The sequence below is a fragment of the Salmo trutta genome, chromosome 36, assembly GCF_901001165.1.
Source record: "Salmo trutta chromosome 36, fSalTru1.1, whole genome shotgun sequence".
Taxonomy (NCBI): domain Eukaryota; kingdom Metazoa; phylum Chordata; class Actinopteri; order Salmoniformes; family Salmonidae; genus Salmo; species Salmo trutta.
In genome coordinates this window covers 32,949,525-32,965,561 of record NC_042992.1, presented here as the reverse complement: position 1 = coordinate 32,965,561, position 16,037 = coordinate 32,949,525, and the positions used below count along the sequence as shown (strand labels likewise).

At 44.1% G+C, this 16,037-nt stretch overlaps 1 protein-coding gene and 1 pseudogene across 1 annotated transcript; both read left to right on the top strand.

Annotated features, from left to right (window-relative positions):
- The first annotated feature begins 1,621 nt into the window (after nt 1-1,621).
- On the top strand, nt 1,622-10,134 carry LOC115176129 (carboxy-terminal kinesin 2-like; annotated as a pseudogene).
- A 1,078-nt stretch (nt 10,135-11,212) lies between these two features.
- On the top strand, nt 11,213-15,972 carry LOC115175929 (zinc finger and BTB domain-containing protein 22). Its single transcript, XM_029735577.1, has 4 exons — nt 11,213-11,559; nt 12,328-12,563; nt 13,036-13,941; nt 14,102-15,972. The coding sequence occupies exons 2-4, from the start codon at nt 12,333-12,335 to the stop codon at nt 15,053-15,055; spliced, it is 2,091 nt and encodes a 696-aa protein (XP_029591437.1). The 5' UTR covers nt 11,213-11,559; nt 12,328-12,332; the 3' UTR covers nt 15,056-15,972.
- Nucleotides 15,973-16,037: the final 65 nt, after the last annotated feature.

Here is a 16,037-nt window from a genome sequence, read left to right as displayed (position 1 = left end):
GGCCATTTGATTAATTGTTCAACAGTCTTGGGGCTTGGGGGTAGAAGCTGTTGAGGAGCCTTTTGGTCATAGACTTGGTGCTCCGGTACCGCTTGCCATGCGGTAGCAGTGAACAGTCTGTGACTTGGGTGACTGGAGTCTCTGTCCATTTTTTTTGGCTTTCCTCTGACACGCCTAATATATATAGGTCCTGGATGGAAGGAAGCTTGGCCCCAGTGATGTACTGGGCCATACACACTACCCTCTATAGCACCTTGCGGTCAGATGCCGAGCAGTTGCCATACCAGGTGGTGATGCAACCGGTCAGGATTCTCTCTGGTGCAGCTATAGAACTTTTTGAGGATCTGGGGACCCGTGCCAAATCTTTTCAGTCTCCTGAGCGGGAAAAGGTGTTGTTGTGCCCTCTTCACAACTGTCTTGGTGTGTTAGGACCATGATAGTTCGTTGGTGATGGGGACACCAAGGAACTTGAAACTCTCGACCAGCTCCGCTACAGTCCCTTCGATGTTAATGGGAGCCTGTTCGGCCCTCCTTTTCCTGTAGTCCACGTTTAGCTCCTTTGTCTTGCTCACATTGAGGGATAGGTTGTTGTTCTGGCACCACACTGCCAGGTCTCTGACCTCCTCTCTATAGGCTGTCTAATCGTTGTCGGTGTTCAGGCCTACCATTGTTGGGTCATCAGCAAACGTAATGATGGTGTTGGAGTCGTGTTTGGCCAGGGAGTACAGGAGGGGACTAAGTACACACCCCTGAGGGGCTCCAGTGTTGAGGATCAGCGTGGCAGACGTGTTGTTGCCTACCCTTACCACCTGGGGGCGGCCAATCAGGAAGTCCAGGATCCAGTTGCAGAGGGAGGTGTTTAGTCCCAGGGTCCTTAGCTTAGTGATGAGCTTCGTGGGCACTATGGTGTTGAACGCTGAGCTGTAGTCAATGAACAGCATTCTCACATAGTTGTTCCTTTTGTCCAGGTGGGAAAGGGCAGTGTGGAGTGCGAATCAACATCCCAGTTTTTTGAGTGAAATGTCTGAGTTTGACAGGTGTAAGCTATATATGAATGGCTTACATGTAGCCTATAAACTTTCACAGTGAATGCTATTGTTTATATGTTTTGTGCGAATGAATTGAATATGACCAAATGTATCAGTAAAAAAATTTGAGCCTATTTAATGCAACCCTTGCTGTTTAATAGATCGCAAAGCAGAAGAATACAACTGACCTAAACGTTTGGAAATGATAAGTTAACAATCTCATCCATAGCCTTAAAATGCATCTGAAGTGTAATTGCACTGTTTAGCTCACATCTGAAGGCTGGGCGGGCATTTAGGATGTACTGTTTAGCTCACATTGGGCGGGCATTTAGGATGTACTGTTTAGCTCACATCTGAAGGCTGGGCGGGCATTTAGGATGTACTGTTTAGCTCACATCTGAAGGCTGGGGGGGCATTTAGGATGTACTGTTTAGCTCACATCTGAAGGCTGGGGGGGGCATTTAGGATGTACTATTTAGCTCACATCTGAAGGCTGGGGGGGGCATTTAGGAAGTACTGTAGATTGCTACAATATCCTAATGATTATGATCACACTTCCTCAATTCAAATATTAAGGCGACACTATAGGAAAGATGGTTTGGTATGGTTTAGATTAATCGCTTGGGATCCAAGCTGGAGTTATCAGTGTGGCCCTATCACCTGGACATGTTGAAATACTGGACTCCAGCTAGTCATTTGTGTGTCTTTAATTATTGAATCAAACTGTTTGCTTAAAGCATCAGACAAATTCAGTGAATATAGTTGATTAAAACACATAGGATGTCAATATATGGAAAAATACACCTTTAAAAATGTCGACCAATTGATTGGTAGAAATAACAGACGACTCTTGGTCGACCAAGATTTTTTTAGTCTGGGACAGCCCTACGTTTTTGCTATCATTTCATCACAATGTATGTTTATATATATATTTTTTATACCCTGAAAAGGTTTTCAGAAAGCCGGCCATTGCATCCGTCGCTAAAACAGGTAACTACTCGAGTCTCTGTTTTTTTCACATGGTCCTTAACATTTTCTGTATCTTGTATCCACAAACATTCTCTTCCATATCTTAAGACATGAGGGTGTTGAATGTGTTTCCTTAGCACCAACAGCAGCTGTTCACGGCGGCCTGCATGGGACCTCAAGGGAAAAGTTACTGACAGGGAGGGCAAGATTTCCTACTACCAGAGCAAAGTCAAAACGGTGGCCCAGGAGAACGAGGGTCTGAAGGAGTCTGTAGCTAAAAGCAGGCAGAAGGAAGCACAGATGACTTCAGAGCTACAAGAACTCCACACTCAGCTCGGGTACAGAGTACCACGGAGCATGCATAGGGTGGACCATTATGTGAAAATGGGTGTGGTGGCATGGGAAAGGGCATTGTAACCACATAGGAAAGAGTGACTTATTTTGCATAAGGAACGTCAGAGGTAAGTGTTGATTTAACAAAACAAGTGGGCGTATAGCTGACATGATTTCTCGCCTTTCTTGAGTCCTATACAAGTCATAACTTTATGCATACGTTTAGCCAGTAGTGCAGTAATAAAAACATGATAGTATCACTACATGTTACTCTTTTGGTCCCTTTGGTGTGTTTGCCAATCTTGCCCAGTTTTGGTCTGTGTTGCAGCCACTATGAGCAGGAGCTGGCTACCTTGTCTGGTGTCAAAGAGCAGCTGAGCATTGTAGCCAGTGAGAAGGCCTCCCTGGAGAAGACCTTATACAACCTCACTGAGGAGCACAATGTTCTTCTGGGGTTGATAAAGGGCCTGGAGGCCGAGCTTCACAATGTGCAGGTAGAGCATCTTCTTCGGTGGATTTTTACAACCCAAAAAGGTGTAACGCCCCGACCAACTGGACAAGGGGGAAAAAAATAAATATATATATATATTCAAATCCCATACGTGATAGGGTAAACAAACTTAAACAGCCAAAATAAAGCTATCAAAAAACACATTGACAGAATATGTTCTCCCACGCAAGAAGTGAAATAGCACGCAGGCCTACTCATTGTGATAACTGATCACCTTGACTGCTGTGACATGAGATGAATGGTGTATAGCTGTATTGAATGAGGCAGTCTTGCCTCTGCTCCTTGGTCAGAAATATCAGAGGAAGTCTGGCATAATCATTTTGTCCAGCCTCATTCAGACCCACTGCCATTACGTCTCTTTGCCAGAAACCCCTTTGCAGCCCAATATATATATTTTTTAGGTGCGTCTGTTGGATCAATGTCTGACTTCTCTCTTCTTACCAGACCCAGTTCTCTACAGGGCTCCAGTCTTTCCCGTTGTCAGACCACCCTGAGGGAGACCCAGGACATGGTCCGCAGCTTGGAGGAGACTGTGACCCAGACAGGCGTGATTCACTGTGGAGAGATGGCGCGCAGGGAGCTCCACAACGCAATCCAAGCGCTCAAGGCAAGTTAAGTGGGTCATACAGTAGGGTGAATGCTCAATGCCCTGAAGATAGGATTGTATATAATGAAATTCTCCCGAGCCTATTGAATTCATTTTTTTCCTTCTTATATTTCTGCTTCAAACATACTGTATGTTCTTGTTAGATAGGCCCCTGTCCGTTTCAGCTCATAACAGGAACAAAACGTTGCAATGCTCTTCTCAAAATAACAAGACTCTGACCGCTGTCTTATTTCTATAGGGAAACATCAGTGTTCTGCAGAGTTCGCCCCCTGCAGACCGGTGGGCAGATTGACCATATTCAGCTCCCGTCCCACGACAACAAGGCTCTCACACTGGCCAAGACTGTGGAGGTAACAATGACACACCTGAAGCACAATCTTGAAATAAGTCACTATATAATATTTTTTGGGGGTAATTGTATGTTTTTCAGTGTGGTCCTCTAATCTAACTTTGCAAGTGTCAAAGACGGCAGAATACATTTTTCTTATCACTCCCCCATTTCCATGTAGTCTCACATAGGGCACTCTGGAGACACCCAGAAGAGCTACAACTTCAGCTTTGACCGGGTGTTTGGGCCCTCCACACCCCAACAGGATGTGTTTGAGGAGATTTCCCTCCTGGTGCAGTCAGCCCTGGCGGGCTACGTTTGCTGCTTCGCCTACGGCAGACGGGCAGTGGCAAAACCTACACCATGGAGGGGGGGGCGAGATGGAGGACATGCGTGGGGTCATCCCCCGGGCCGTGCAGCAGATCTTCCAGGCCTCCAAGAAATTACGGGAGCAGGGATGGCAGGTAGTGATGATACCATTGGTTTTCATCAGTATGCGTGGTAGCTGTCCCTTCAGCTGAAACAGTTCTATTACACTGAACAGGGAATTTGTTTATTTGACGTTTACTGTATCAATGCGTTTCTGTTTTTCCGATCAGATGATGTACTTCCCATTGAAATGGAATGAGTTGAAGCTGGCGTAAATGCATGGTACTTGCAACATTTCACTTTTTTGACCGGATTCTTGTTCATTTTGTCTAGTTTACATTTACTGCCAGTTTCGTTGAGATCTACAACGGAACTCTGCGTGATCTCCTTTACACTGGCGAGGCCAACAAGAGACCGGAGCACGAGATTCGCAAAAGTGCCAACAACGAGGTCACTGTCACCAATCTGACCTACCAGAAGGTCAACTCTGAAGATGAGGTGGGCATTTCAACAATCATATTAGCCTAAATTTGACTGTTAGATGTATTGTATTTGTACATTTTAGATTTAAAGGTAGACTCAGCGATAGGATGTAGATGCAGAAAAAAACCCGCATAGTGGGTCAATTGTTTTGGTCTTGTGGCTACCATGTTGTAAAAGCATGAAGCGAGCCCATGCACATGCGCAGATGCTGTGTGAAAGCAAAGTTGTGCATCTCACTCATCACAATATCTGTGGTGCTGCTTGTGGTAATGTAATTTTGCTGAGTCTACCTCATTTAGATGGCACTTATCCAGAGAGACATGGAGAATTGTCTAGAATTAAAGTATAGGTATGTACTAGTGATGGGAAGTTGGCGTCTTGTTTTCACGACTGGATCATTTCGAAATGTTCGGTAAAAATAACGAATGTCGATTGATGACCTGAACTTGAAAGAGTCATGATTCCACGAGCTTCTCGTTCAATATGTCTTTCACCATAGGGAGCTTATCGGAGCTGTCATTTGTGACTGACTTGTAAATGTGGGCTTTAACCTGTTATGGCTAGGGGGCAGTATTTTCACGGCCGGATAAAAAACGTACCCGATTTAATCTGATTATTACTCCTGCCCAGAAACTAGATTATGCATATAATTATTGGCTTTGGATAGAAAACACCCTAAAGTTTCTAAAACTGTTTGAATGGTGTCTGTGAGTATAACAGAACTCATATGGCAGGCAAAAACCTGAGAAGATTCCAAACAGGAAGTACCCTCTCTGACCATTCCTTGAGCTTCTTGGCTCTGTTTATTGAACATTTAGGATCTTTGCTGTAACGTGACACTTCCTATGGCTCCCATAGGCTCTCAGAACCCGGGAAAAAGCTGAATGATGTAATTCCAGCCGCTGGCTGAAAAACTTTAGCGCGTTTGGATGGTGGACGATCAGAGGGCCATCAGACTGACGCTCGTGCACGAGGGGATCCCATGTTTTTACTTTCTCTCTCTTTGAACGTAAACACACTTTCCCGGTCGGAATATTATCGCTTTTTTACGAGAAAAATTGCATAAAAATTGATTTTAAACAGCGGTTGACATGCTTCGAAGTACGGTAATGGAATATTTAGACATTTTTTGTCACGAAACGTGTCGGGCGCGTAACCCTTATTTACCCTTTCGTATAGTGTCTTGAACGCACGAACAAAACGCCGCTATTTGGATATAACTATGGATTATTTGGGACCAAACCAACATTTGTTATTGAAGTAGAAGTCCTGGGAGTGCATTCTGACAAAGAACAGCAAAGGTAATAACATTTTTCTTATAGTAAATCTGACTTTGGTGAGTGCTAAACTTGGTGGGTGTGTAAATAGCTAGCCCTGTGATGCCGGGCTATCTACTTAGAATATTGCAAAATGTGCTTTCACCGAAAAGCTATTTTAAAATCGGACATAGCGAGTGCATAGAGGAGTTCTGTATCTATAATTCTTAAAATAATTGTTATGTTTTTTGTGAACGTTTATCGTGAGTAATTTAGTAAATTCACCGGAAGTTTGCGGGGGGTATGCTAGTTCTGAACGTCACATGCTAATGTAAAAAGCTGTTTTTTGATATAAATATGAACTTGATTGAACAAAACATGCATGTATTTTATAACATAATGTCCTAGGGGTGTCATCTGATGAAGATCAAAGGTTAGTGCTGCATTTAGCTGTGGTTTGGATTTATGTGACATTATATGCTAGCTTGAAAAATGGGTGTCTGATTATTTCTGGCTGGGTACTCTGCTGACATAATGTAATGTTTTGCTTTCGTTGTAAAGCCTTTTTGAAATCGGACAGTGTGGTTAGATAAAGGAGAGTCTTGTCTTTAAAATGGTGTAAAATAGTCATATGTTTGAAAAATTGAAGTTTTTGTATTTTTGAGGAATTTGTAATTCGCGCCACGCCCATCATTGGCTGTTGGAGCAGGTGTTCCGCTAGCGGAACGTCTAGATGTAAGACAATGTAGATTTGTTGATTGCTAGGCATACAAATATCATTATTTCTTGATACATTTGAAACAAGATCTAGTTTTGGCCACAGCTGGACTATATTGTGAACCACTCTTGGCAGAATGCATTGCTTGTGAAAAGTAACCTCACGACTCGCAATAAATTATTCTGCTGCTCTGTCATTCTCTACATGCATCTCACGATGCCGAAAAGAAACTAGCGTCTGTGGGCGTGGCGTAGCATTTGGCCGGCGCAAGGAGCCTGGGCAGCCAGGCAAGGTGATGGACACAGTCATTTGCGAACTGCAGCCCCTCAAAGGATTTGTTTTGAGTTTGTCGAACGGAGCTGTGTCCATTATAACATTCAATAATCAATTAATTGCAGTCATCCTTCTATCCATTACCAGTTCTAAACATTTATTTTTTTCTTCTCTACGCTTATGATCTATTTTCCTGCGTGCATAGGACAGACTGTTAGTTGGTGGTCGGAGCACGTCTTGAGCCTCTGAGCTGGAGGAGGGTGTACTAATCCTGCTGTAGGAGTCGCTGCGGCCAGCACTAGCAGGTCAAACAAACGACTAAAATGAACGAGTCCGTCAGAAAAAAACGAATCATGACTCAAGTCTGTGAAAAGTAGTTAAAATTGCACATCACTAGTGTGTACAAATGCATACCAGTATTGCTCTAGGTGTGCTGTACTATATACCATGGCTAACCCTGTAAAAACCACACATTTCATGGCACGTATCTGGTGTATGGGACAAGAAAACATATATTGCAGAGTGATCTGAACCTCCACTACAGGTTTATCAGAGAACTGCTCTACCTCCCGTGTTCGACATGTAGGACACTTCAAATCCTAAATGGGCAAAAAAAAGGACACATTGAATCATTACCACTAGTGAGGTTATATATATATATATATATACACACACAGTTGAAGTCGGAAGTTTGCATACGCCTTAGCCAAATACATTTAAACTATTTTTTTTCACAATTCCTGACATTTAATCCTAGTAAAAATTCCCTGTCTTAGGTCAGTTAGGTTCACCACTTTTATTTTAAGAATGTGAAATGTCAGAATAGTAGAGAGAATGATTTATTTCAGCTTTTATTACTTTCATCACATTCCCAGTGGGTTTACATACACTCAATTAGTATTTGGTAATATTGCCTTTAAATTGGGTAAAATGTTTCGGGTAGCCTTCCACAAGCTTCCCACAGTAAATTGGGTGAATTTTGGCCCATTCCTCCTGACAGAGCTGGTGTAACTGAGTCAGGTTTGTATGCCTCCTTGCTCGCACATGCTTTTTCAGTTCTGCCCACAGATTTTCTATAGATTTGAGGTTAGGGCTTTGTGATGGCCACTCTAATACCTTGACTTTGTTGTCCTTAAGCCATTTTGCCACTAATTTGGAAGTATGCTTGGGGTCATTGTCCATTTGGAAGACCCATTTGTGACCAAGCTTCAACTTCCTGACTGATGTCTTGAGATGCTGCTTCAATATATCCACATAATTTTCGTTCCTCATGATGCCATCTATTTTGTGAGGTGAACCAGTCCCTCCTGCAGCAAAGCACCCCCACAACATGATGCTGCCACCCCCGTGCTTCACGGTTGGGATGGTATTCTTTGGCTTGCAAGCCTCCCCCTTTTTCCTCCAAACATAACGATGGTCATTATGGCCAAACAGTTTTATTTTTGTTTCATCAGACCAGAGGACATGTCTCCAAAAAGTACGATCTTTGTCCCCATGTGCAGTTGCAAACCGTAGTCTGGCTTTTTTGTGGCGGTTTTGGAGCAGTGGCTTCTACCTTGCTGAGCTGCCTTTCAGGTTATGTTGATATAGGACTTGTTTTACTGTGGAAATAGATACTTTTGTACCGGTTTCCTCCAGCATCTTCACAAGGTCCTTTGCTGTTGTTCTGGGATTGATTTGCACTTTTTGCACCAAAGTAAGTTAATCTCTAGGAGACAGAACACGTCTCCTTCCTGAGGGGTATGGCGGCTGCGTGGTGCTATGGTGTTTATACTTGCGTACTATTGTTTGTACAGATGAACGTTGTACCTTCAGGTGTTTGGAAATTGCTCCCAAGGATGAACCAGACTTGTGGAGGTCTCCAATTTTTTTTCTGAGGTATTGGCTGATTTCTTTTGATTTTCCCATGATGTCAAGCAAAGAGGCACTGAGTTTGAAGGTAGGCCTTGAAATACATCCACAGGTACGCCTCCAATTGACTCAAATGATGTCAATTAGCCTATCAGAAGCTTCTAAAGCCATGACATAATTTTCTGGAATTTTCCAAGCTGTTTAAAGGCACAGTCAACTTAGTGTATGTAAACTTCTGACCCGCTGGAATTGTGATACAGTGAATTATAAGTGAAATAATCTGTCTGTAAACAATTGTTGGAAAAATTACTTGTGTCATGCACAAAGTAGATGTCCTAACCGACTTGCCAAAACTATAGTTTGTTAACAAGAAATTTGTGGAGTGGTTGAAAAAACGAATTTGAATGACTCCAACATAAGTGTATGTAAACTTCCGACTTCAACTGTGTGTGTGTGTGTGTGTGTGTGTGTGTGTGTGTGTGTGTGTGTGTGTGTGTGTGTGTGTGTGTGTGTGTGTGTATAAGTATCCTCTATTCTATAGACTAATATAATGTGTCCATTTTGACCAATTGTCCTTCCAGGTCTGCAACCTGATCGCACTGGCCAACCAGAACCGATCCACAGCCCGGACCAACATGAATGACCACTCCTCGCACTCGGTGTTCCAGCTCGACATTGAGGGCGAGAATTCTGAGAGAGACGTCAAGTGCAAATGTAAGCGTGTTCACTGGTGATCTTCGTTTTGTACATCTGCAACTACACAAAGGCTGAGATCTTAAATGAGAACAAGTAATAATCCTGTCATCAAATGAAATGTTATTTGTCACATGCGCCGAATACAACAGGTGTAGACCTTAGAGTGAAATGTTTACTTACAAGCCCTTAACCAACAATGCAGTTTTAAGAAAGAAAAATAACATCATGATTGATTGCATTCTGGTATGAGAATCCTGACTGTTTCTGTATCTGTCTGCAGCCTCTCTGTGTTTGGACCTGGCTGGCAGTGAGCGGGTGCAGAAGAGCCAATCCCAAGGGTACCGCTTCAATGAGATGACAGCCATCAACTGCTCCTTGACCAACCTTGGGATTGTTATCGCCGCGCTGGCCAATAAGGTTTCTATTTACAGCCCAATGCCTCTAGGCTTATGGAGTAATGAGTGCTTTGTAAGTTTTAGCTTGATTGCGTTCGCTTACCCTCCCACTCTTTGTGTTCCAGGAGAGCTTGATCCCGTACAGAAACTCAAAAGCTGACGTACCTTCTCCAAAGCTGCCTCGGAGGATTGAGTGTGGTGTCTGTACATTGTGATTGTTAAACTCATGCCCTTGTATTGGTGGCTTCATTTCATATTATTCATTTTTAATCAATTGGATCCGATGTACAAAGATCAATAAAAGCTCATTTTTTAAGGCTTGTTGTTTGTCTTGTACCTAATGGATGTTTTCAGTAGTGTAGGGTAAATGCAGTTTACCCACCTTTTTTCTTTGCCTAAAAGTTTACTCACCTTTTGCTGAAAAATGCATTTTTAGTATAGGGAGCATGATCTGAGTTGATCCACCTCTTTAAAAAATCACCATAACATCACTGGATGTTTTACCACCAGCTGACAGTCTGCTTTTAATATGCATCTGTAAACAGACTGGTTTTATAGCCCTTCTAAGAATGAAGGTTATTTGGTCTGATAATGTTGCCTTTTTATTTAACCTTTATTTAACTAGGTAAGTCAGTTAATAAGGATCAGACCCCTTTTTTCAATTTTCACCTAAAATGACATACCCAAATCTAACTGCTTGTAGCTCAGGACCTGAAGCAAGGATATGCATGTTCTTGATATCATTTGATAGGAAACACTTTGAAGTTTGTGGAAATGTGAAATGAATGTAGGAGAATATAACACATTAGATCTGGTAAAATATAATACAAAGAAAAAAACATGCCTTTTTTTGTTCTATCTTTGAAATGCAAGAGAAAGGCCATTTAAATCACATAGGAGTTTAGGCACAATTTAGATTTTGTACACTGCTGCCATCTATTGTATGCAAAGTTTTAGACTGATCCAATGAACCACTGCATTTCTGTTCAAAATGTTGTATCAAGTCTGCCCACATGTGCCTAATTGGTTTATTGATACATTTTCAAATTCATAACTGTGCACTCCTCAAACAATGGCATGGCATTTTATCACTGTAATAGCTACTGTAAATTGGACAGTGCAGTTAGATTAACAATAATTAAAATGTTCTGCCCATACCAAATATGTCTAAGCCCTGGGAAATGTTCTTGTTACTTACAACCTCAGGCTAATCACATTAGCCTATGTTAGTTTAAGCGTCCCGCCAGCCAGAACGCCGATCCCAAATTCTTATTTTACAATGACGGCCTACTCCGGCCAAACCCTGACGACGCTGGGCCAATTGTGCGCCGCCCTATGATACAATTTAATCAGAGTGGAAAAGTCGAAGCGAGAGCGCTCACTCTCGCCAATACGTTTCTATGGGCTTAAAATGCAGTCCGACACTTGTCGCCTGCCTTCCCATCAATGGTGGAGACATGAGCATCTCGTCAATATATACACCTCTCTGGTTTAATAAACATTTGAACAATTTCACCAAATGCCACAAGAGGTCGTTATTTGTCATAGCTTGGCTTTAGTCGGCTGGTCAGTATGTCTGACATTTCGTCAAAGGCGATGAATGACGGGTTGTCTGCCAAATATGATGAGAAACAAATCATATCATTGGAAATGTATATGTAATCAACGGAGAGAAGATAGCTTGTCAGGATAGAGAGAGTCTGGCTTTACGTAATTGTTTCAAAGGTGCACATTCTAAAACGGTAAGTGGTGTTTAGCTTGCTAGCTAGATACATTTTAGCAGGCTAACGTTAGCTAGCTAGAGAGACATTTAAGGCAGTTTTTTTTGTTGTAGCTAAATTATGCTCTCATGATTCAGAGCTTGAAGCTACCTAGCTATGCTTTGTCATGAGAGAAACTCACAACACTGCCTTTTCAACGGATGTCCACCGGCGCAGACTGCTGACAAACCAGCTTGCTTTGTTATTAGCTATATTTGGCTACAAATGCTGGCTGGTTAGCAGGATTGATTGACTGCAAGTCTGTGCTAAGCTACCTAACGTTAACTAATTGCATTACAATATCCTATTTTGCTATGCATGTGGCAAAATAAAGACTACTACTCATCACGTTTTAATTGTCAACTGCCAGTTGCTGTTGCATTATTTATCAACAATATTGTTTTTTTTCTCCACAGTGTTCGTAAATGTTTTTGAGTCTCAAGCAAGGTGGTGTCTGTCATTCAGATACATTTGAGTCACTGCATTATAAGAAAGCATCAGTAGTGATTTTTAAAGCTTACATTAAAGGGGTCTTGATTGGTTGATTGACCACTTAGGGCAATTTCATATGACTGTTTTGGGAACGTGGTTGACTTTTTTTTTTGTAGGCAGTAATAAGCACTAATAAAGGGTTCATCTCAGGAAAACTGTTAACTACTTGTAAGCAAATGAAAGGATATACACCTTTCATCCACCACATCATGTAATGAATTATTCCTTCACAATCTACATTTTCCATCTCTTCAAAAGCCTAGATGCATTCTCTGTCCATGGGGCAGGGCTGTAGCAGCAGCAGCAGTTCAGGTGCCCCCTCTGGCTCAGTGGTACAGGTGTGCTTCCCCAGCTCCCAGGCGTCTGTACTGGACAGCCTGAACAGGCAGCGTGAGGAGGGCCAGCTCTGTGACCTCTCCATCCAGGTCCAGGGGCAGGTGTTCAAGGCCCACCGCTGTGTGCTAGCTGCATCCTCACCCTACTTTCACGACCAGGTGTGTGTCTGTTGTTCTGTTTGCTGGTGCGTTGCTGAACAAAAATATAAATGCAACATGTAAAGTGCTGATCCCATGTTTCATGAGCTGAGGAGGGGTGCCAAAACTCTGATTGGCTGGGAGGGGAGCCATGGGTGGGCCTGGGAGGGTATAGGCCCACCCATTGCTGCGCCCCAGCCCAGTCATGTGAAATCAATAGATTAGGGCCTAATTAATGTATTTCAATTGACTGATTTCCTTATATGAACTGTAACTCAGTAAAATCTGTAAAATTGTTGCATATTGCATATATATTTTTGTTCAGTATAGTTTAACTCTAACAGCCACTGATTGTCTCATCTAGATGGTTTTCATCCAAGGCCGATTGCAACTTGCTACACTGACGTGAGAGTTTACGTCAATAACTTTGATCCTGTGCATTGGATGTCGCCAACCATCATTAACTGTCTCATCAACCCCCTCCTCCCCCCAGGTGCTCTTGAAGAACATGTCCACCGTCTCCATCCCTGCCGTCATGGACCCGCTGGCGTTCGAGAGCGTCCTGAGCTGCGCCTACACGGGCCAGCTGCGCATGCTCCGCGAAGACATCGTCAACTACCTCACCGTGGGCAGCGTGCTGCAGATGTGGCACATCGTGGACAAGTGCACAGAGCTCCTCAAAGAGGGGCGGTTGACGGGGAGTGGGAGTGCAGCCCAGGGCGTCATTGGGGGAGCGCAGGGGAACCCTGGATGCAGTAGCAGTGAAAGCTCCCTCGGGGCTGGGAGTGCCCAAGCTGGGGGAAGCAACACCCAGCCGGCCCCTCACCCTCCCAGCCGCCCGTCCCTGAGTGAGAGCCAGTCTCCCAGCAGCACCAACTACTTTAGCCCCAGAGACACCAACTTCGGAGGGGGAGCGGCGGCCGCTGGAGCTGCAGGGGAGGGAGGCGTGAACTCCACCCCCAGCTACTGCACCCCTTCTGGGGGCGAGGAGGCTTTCCTCATTGAAGAAGAGGATGAGGATGAGGAAGAAGAGCTCCTGTACCATAGGAAACGAGGGAGCAGCAGGAGGAAGCCAACGGCCTCTGTCTCGGACCAAGAGGTTGGAGTCAGCGATAGCTTCGGGGTGTCATCCTACCAAGACGGGGATGCCTCCCCTCTCCAGAAGCGGCCCACATACAGCCAGCCCAGCATCATGCCCCGGAAGCAGTGGGTGGTGGTAAAAACAGAGAGGCCCCAGGACGATGACCTGATCGTGGTGTCGGGTGAGGAAGGGCCAGATGAGGAAGAGGAGAGAGAGTTGGAGATGCTGAGGGAGAGGGAGAAGACGTTCAACATATCCAACATTAGGACTCTGTCTGGAGAGTTGAGCAGCAAAGCGGACCATGAGATGGAGACACAGGTTAGTCAAACCCTTGATGCAAAATATGTTTGTAAGTGAACGTGACTGATTACCATTCTAACTTATCAGGAGGACAACTGTATTTGGTAGGTGCATTTGGAATGAGTGTCAGTTTCTGTATGTTTGGATCGTTACCAAACTGAATCACTTTTTCTCATAGATGGATTACTGCCAGTCTTCTGAAGACTACCTCAAGTTTGACAGTGGTTTGATGGACCAGACTCCCCCACAGCACCTTCATGACAGCACTGGTCAGAGTGGTGGCAGAACCGTCTCAGCCCTACTAGGCCAAGTCCAGTCTGCTGCTGCTGCTAGAGCTCAGCTCTTTCCCATAGACATGCAAGGCAACCAGATCCTCATGTACAGACAATCCTCTCTAGATTCCTCTCAACCCATAGGAATGGGAGGTGGTATGGCCGGGGCACCATTTAAAGGGCCAAACCTGGAGCATGGAGCAGTCCATTTGTCAGCACAGGGGGATTTGGGCGGTGGCTTAGATGGACTGGACGGGGGTGGTGGCGGGAGTTCAGGGAAGGTGTTCATGTGCCACTGTGGAAAGACCTTCACCCACAAGAGCATGCGCGACCGTCACATCAACATGCACCTGGACCTGCGGCCTTTCAACTGCCCCGTCTGCGCCAAGAAGTTCAAGATGAAGCACCACTTGACGGAGCACATGAAGACCCACACGGGGCTCAAGCCCTATGACTGCCACGGCTGCGGCAAGAAGTTCATGTGGCGCGACAGCTTCATGCGGCACCGCTCCCACTGCGAGGGACGGAGCGGGGCGGCTGGCAGGAGCGAGGATGGGGGAGGGTCCGACCGCACTGATGGCATCTCCCCACAGCATCTCCCTCTCTCGACCAGCGAGGCAGGTCACGGTGTCGTTGGTGGCAGGAGTGGGATCTCCGTCTTGTCCCCACATCATTCCAGTACAGGTAGCAGCAGTAATGCTGTCTCTTGCCTGACCATGGCCAGTTCTGGAGTGCTCTTAGGGGTCAACTCTCAGAGCGTGATGCAGGGTCAAGGTTCATCTGTGTTTGGTCTGGGGGTCAGCCGAGGTGGGTGTGAGGAGGAAGTGGGTGAGGTTGGTGCTAATGATAGTGTCACTTAACCAAACGGGTGAACAACACGAGTGTTTAAGACAAGAGGCTTTGGAGAGGCATTCCAATGACCATTGGAAAGTGCCCCCCTTTAGCAAATGGCTCGGGACCATTGTACAGTTCAGTATACTCTTAAATGTCAAGTGTATTCTCTGTATGACTTTTGTGGCACATTCCATGTCAAGAAAACCAAAAATCAAGAGACAATGACTCACCAATGACAGCTTTGGCAAAATGTTAACTAGAGTTCGAGAGGAAAGTTGCTGTTGTAAGTGATGTGTACTATGATATTATACGCCTTTTCTGCCAGAGAATGTGCATTTCAAGTAAAAGTGTCTGAAGAAGACACTTTGCAGTACTGCCATCTTGTTTCACACTGGTGATGTGTCCACTATCCAATTGCAGTGTTATGGTACAGTATTACTGTAAATATAATCCTATTATCAGTTATTAATCTGTTACCATTATGATAGGTGCTATACTATACAGTGTATAGTGCGTTTTACAAGTATTGATGGTTGACAAAGCATTAGTCTGGAGATTAGGTTTCTTACAGATCTTTCCTCACTCAAACTGCCAAATTCCAATGCATGCCTTGAGAGACATTGACTACTATTAACAGTGGAGTGGCTAAACAAAGCAGTATCCACCATGGTTCTGTATGTTTTAACCGAGGTTTTACCTTCTATGAAGGCTCTGGATATATTTTTATGCAGGAGAAAAAAACTGGTCTGTATCTAAGAGGAAGACGTTGTCTTTCGTCTATACTTATCTGTTAAGTCAGGATTGGTAAAATGTATGAAATATGTAGCTCGTGTTTGCAGCAGTTTGATGGATGAAATTGCATTTGAAGTGAGCTTAAACTAAGTGTATATAAAATATATTTATGTTTGATAGATTTGTCAAATAGGGAATATAGAACTATTACTAATTTGTCATTTGACTGCCTTACTATAGCATAGTGGGTGTAAGGTTAGAACTTGATGAGCAAAA

Excerpts from the sequence above, each read along its gene's own strand:
- LOC115175929 (XM_029735577.1), top strand. The coding sequence starts at position 12,333 with ATGCATTCTCTGTCCATGGGGCAGGGCTGTAGCAGCAGCAGCAGTTCA. Across the intron at positions 12,564-13,035 it reads CACCCTACTTTCACGACCAG|GTGCTCTTGAAGAACATGTC; the intron begins GTGTGTGTCTGT and ends TCCTCCCCCCAG. Across the intron at positions 13,942-14,101 it reads ACCATGAGATGGAGACACAG|ATGGATTACTGCCAGTCTTC; the intron begins GTTAGTCAAACC and ends TTTTTCTCATAG.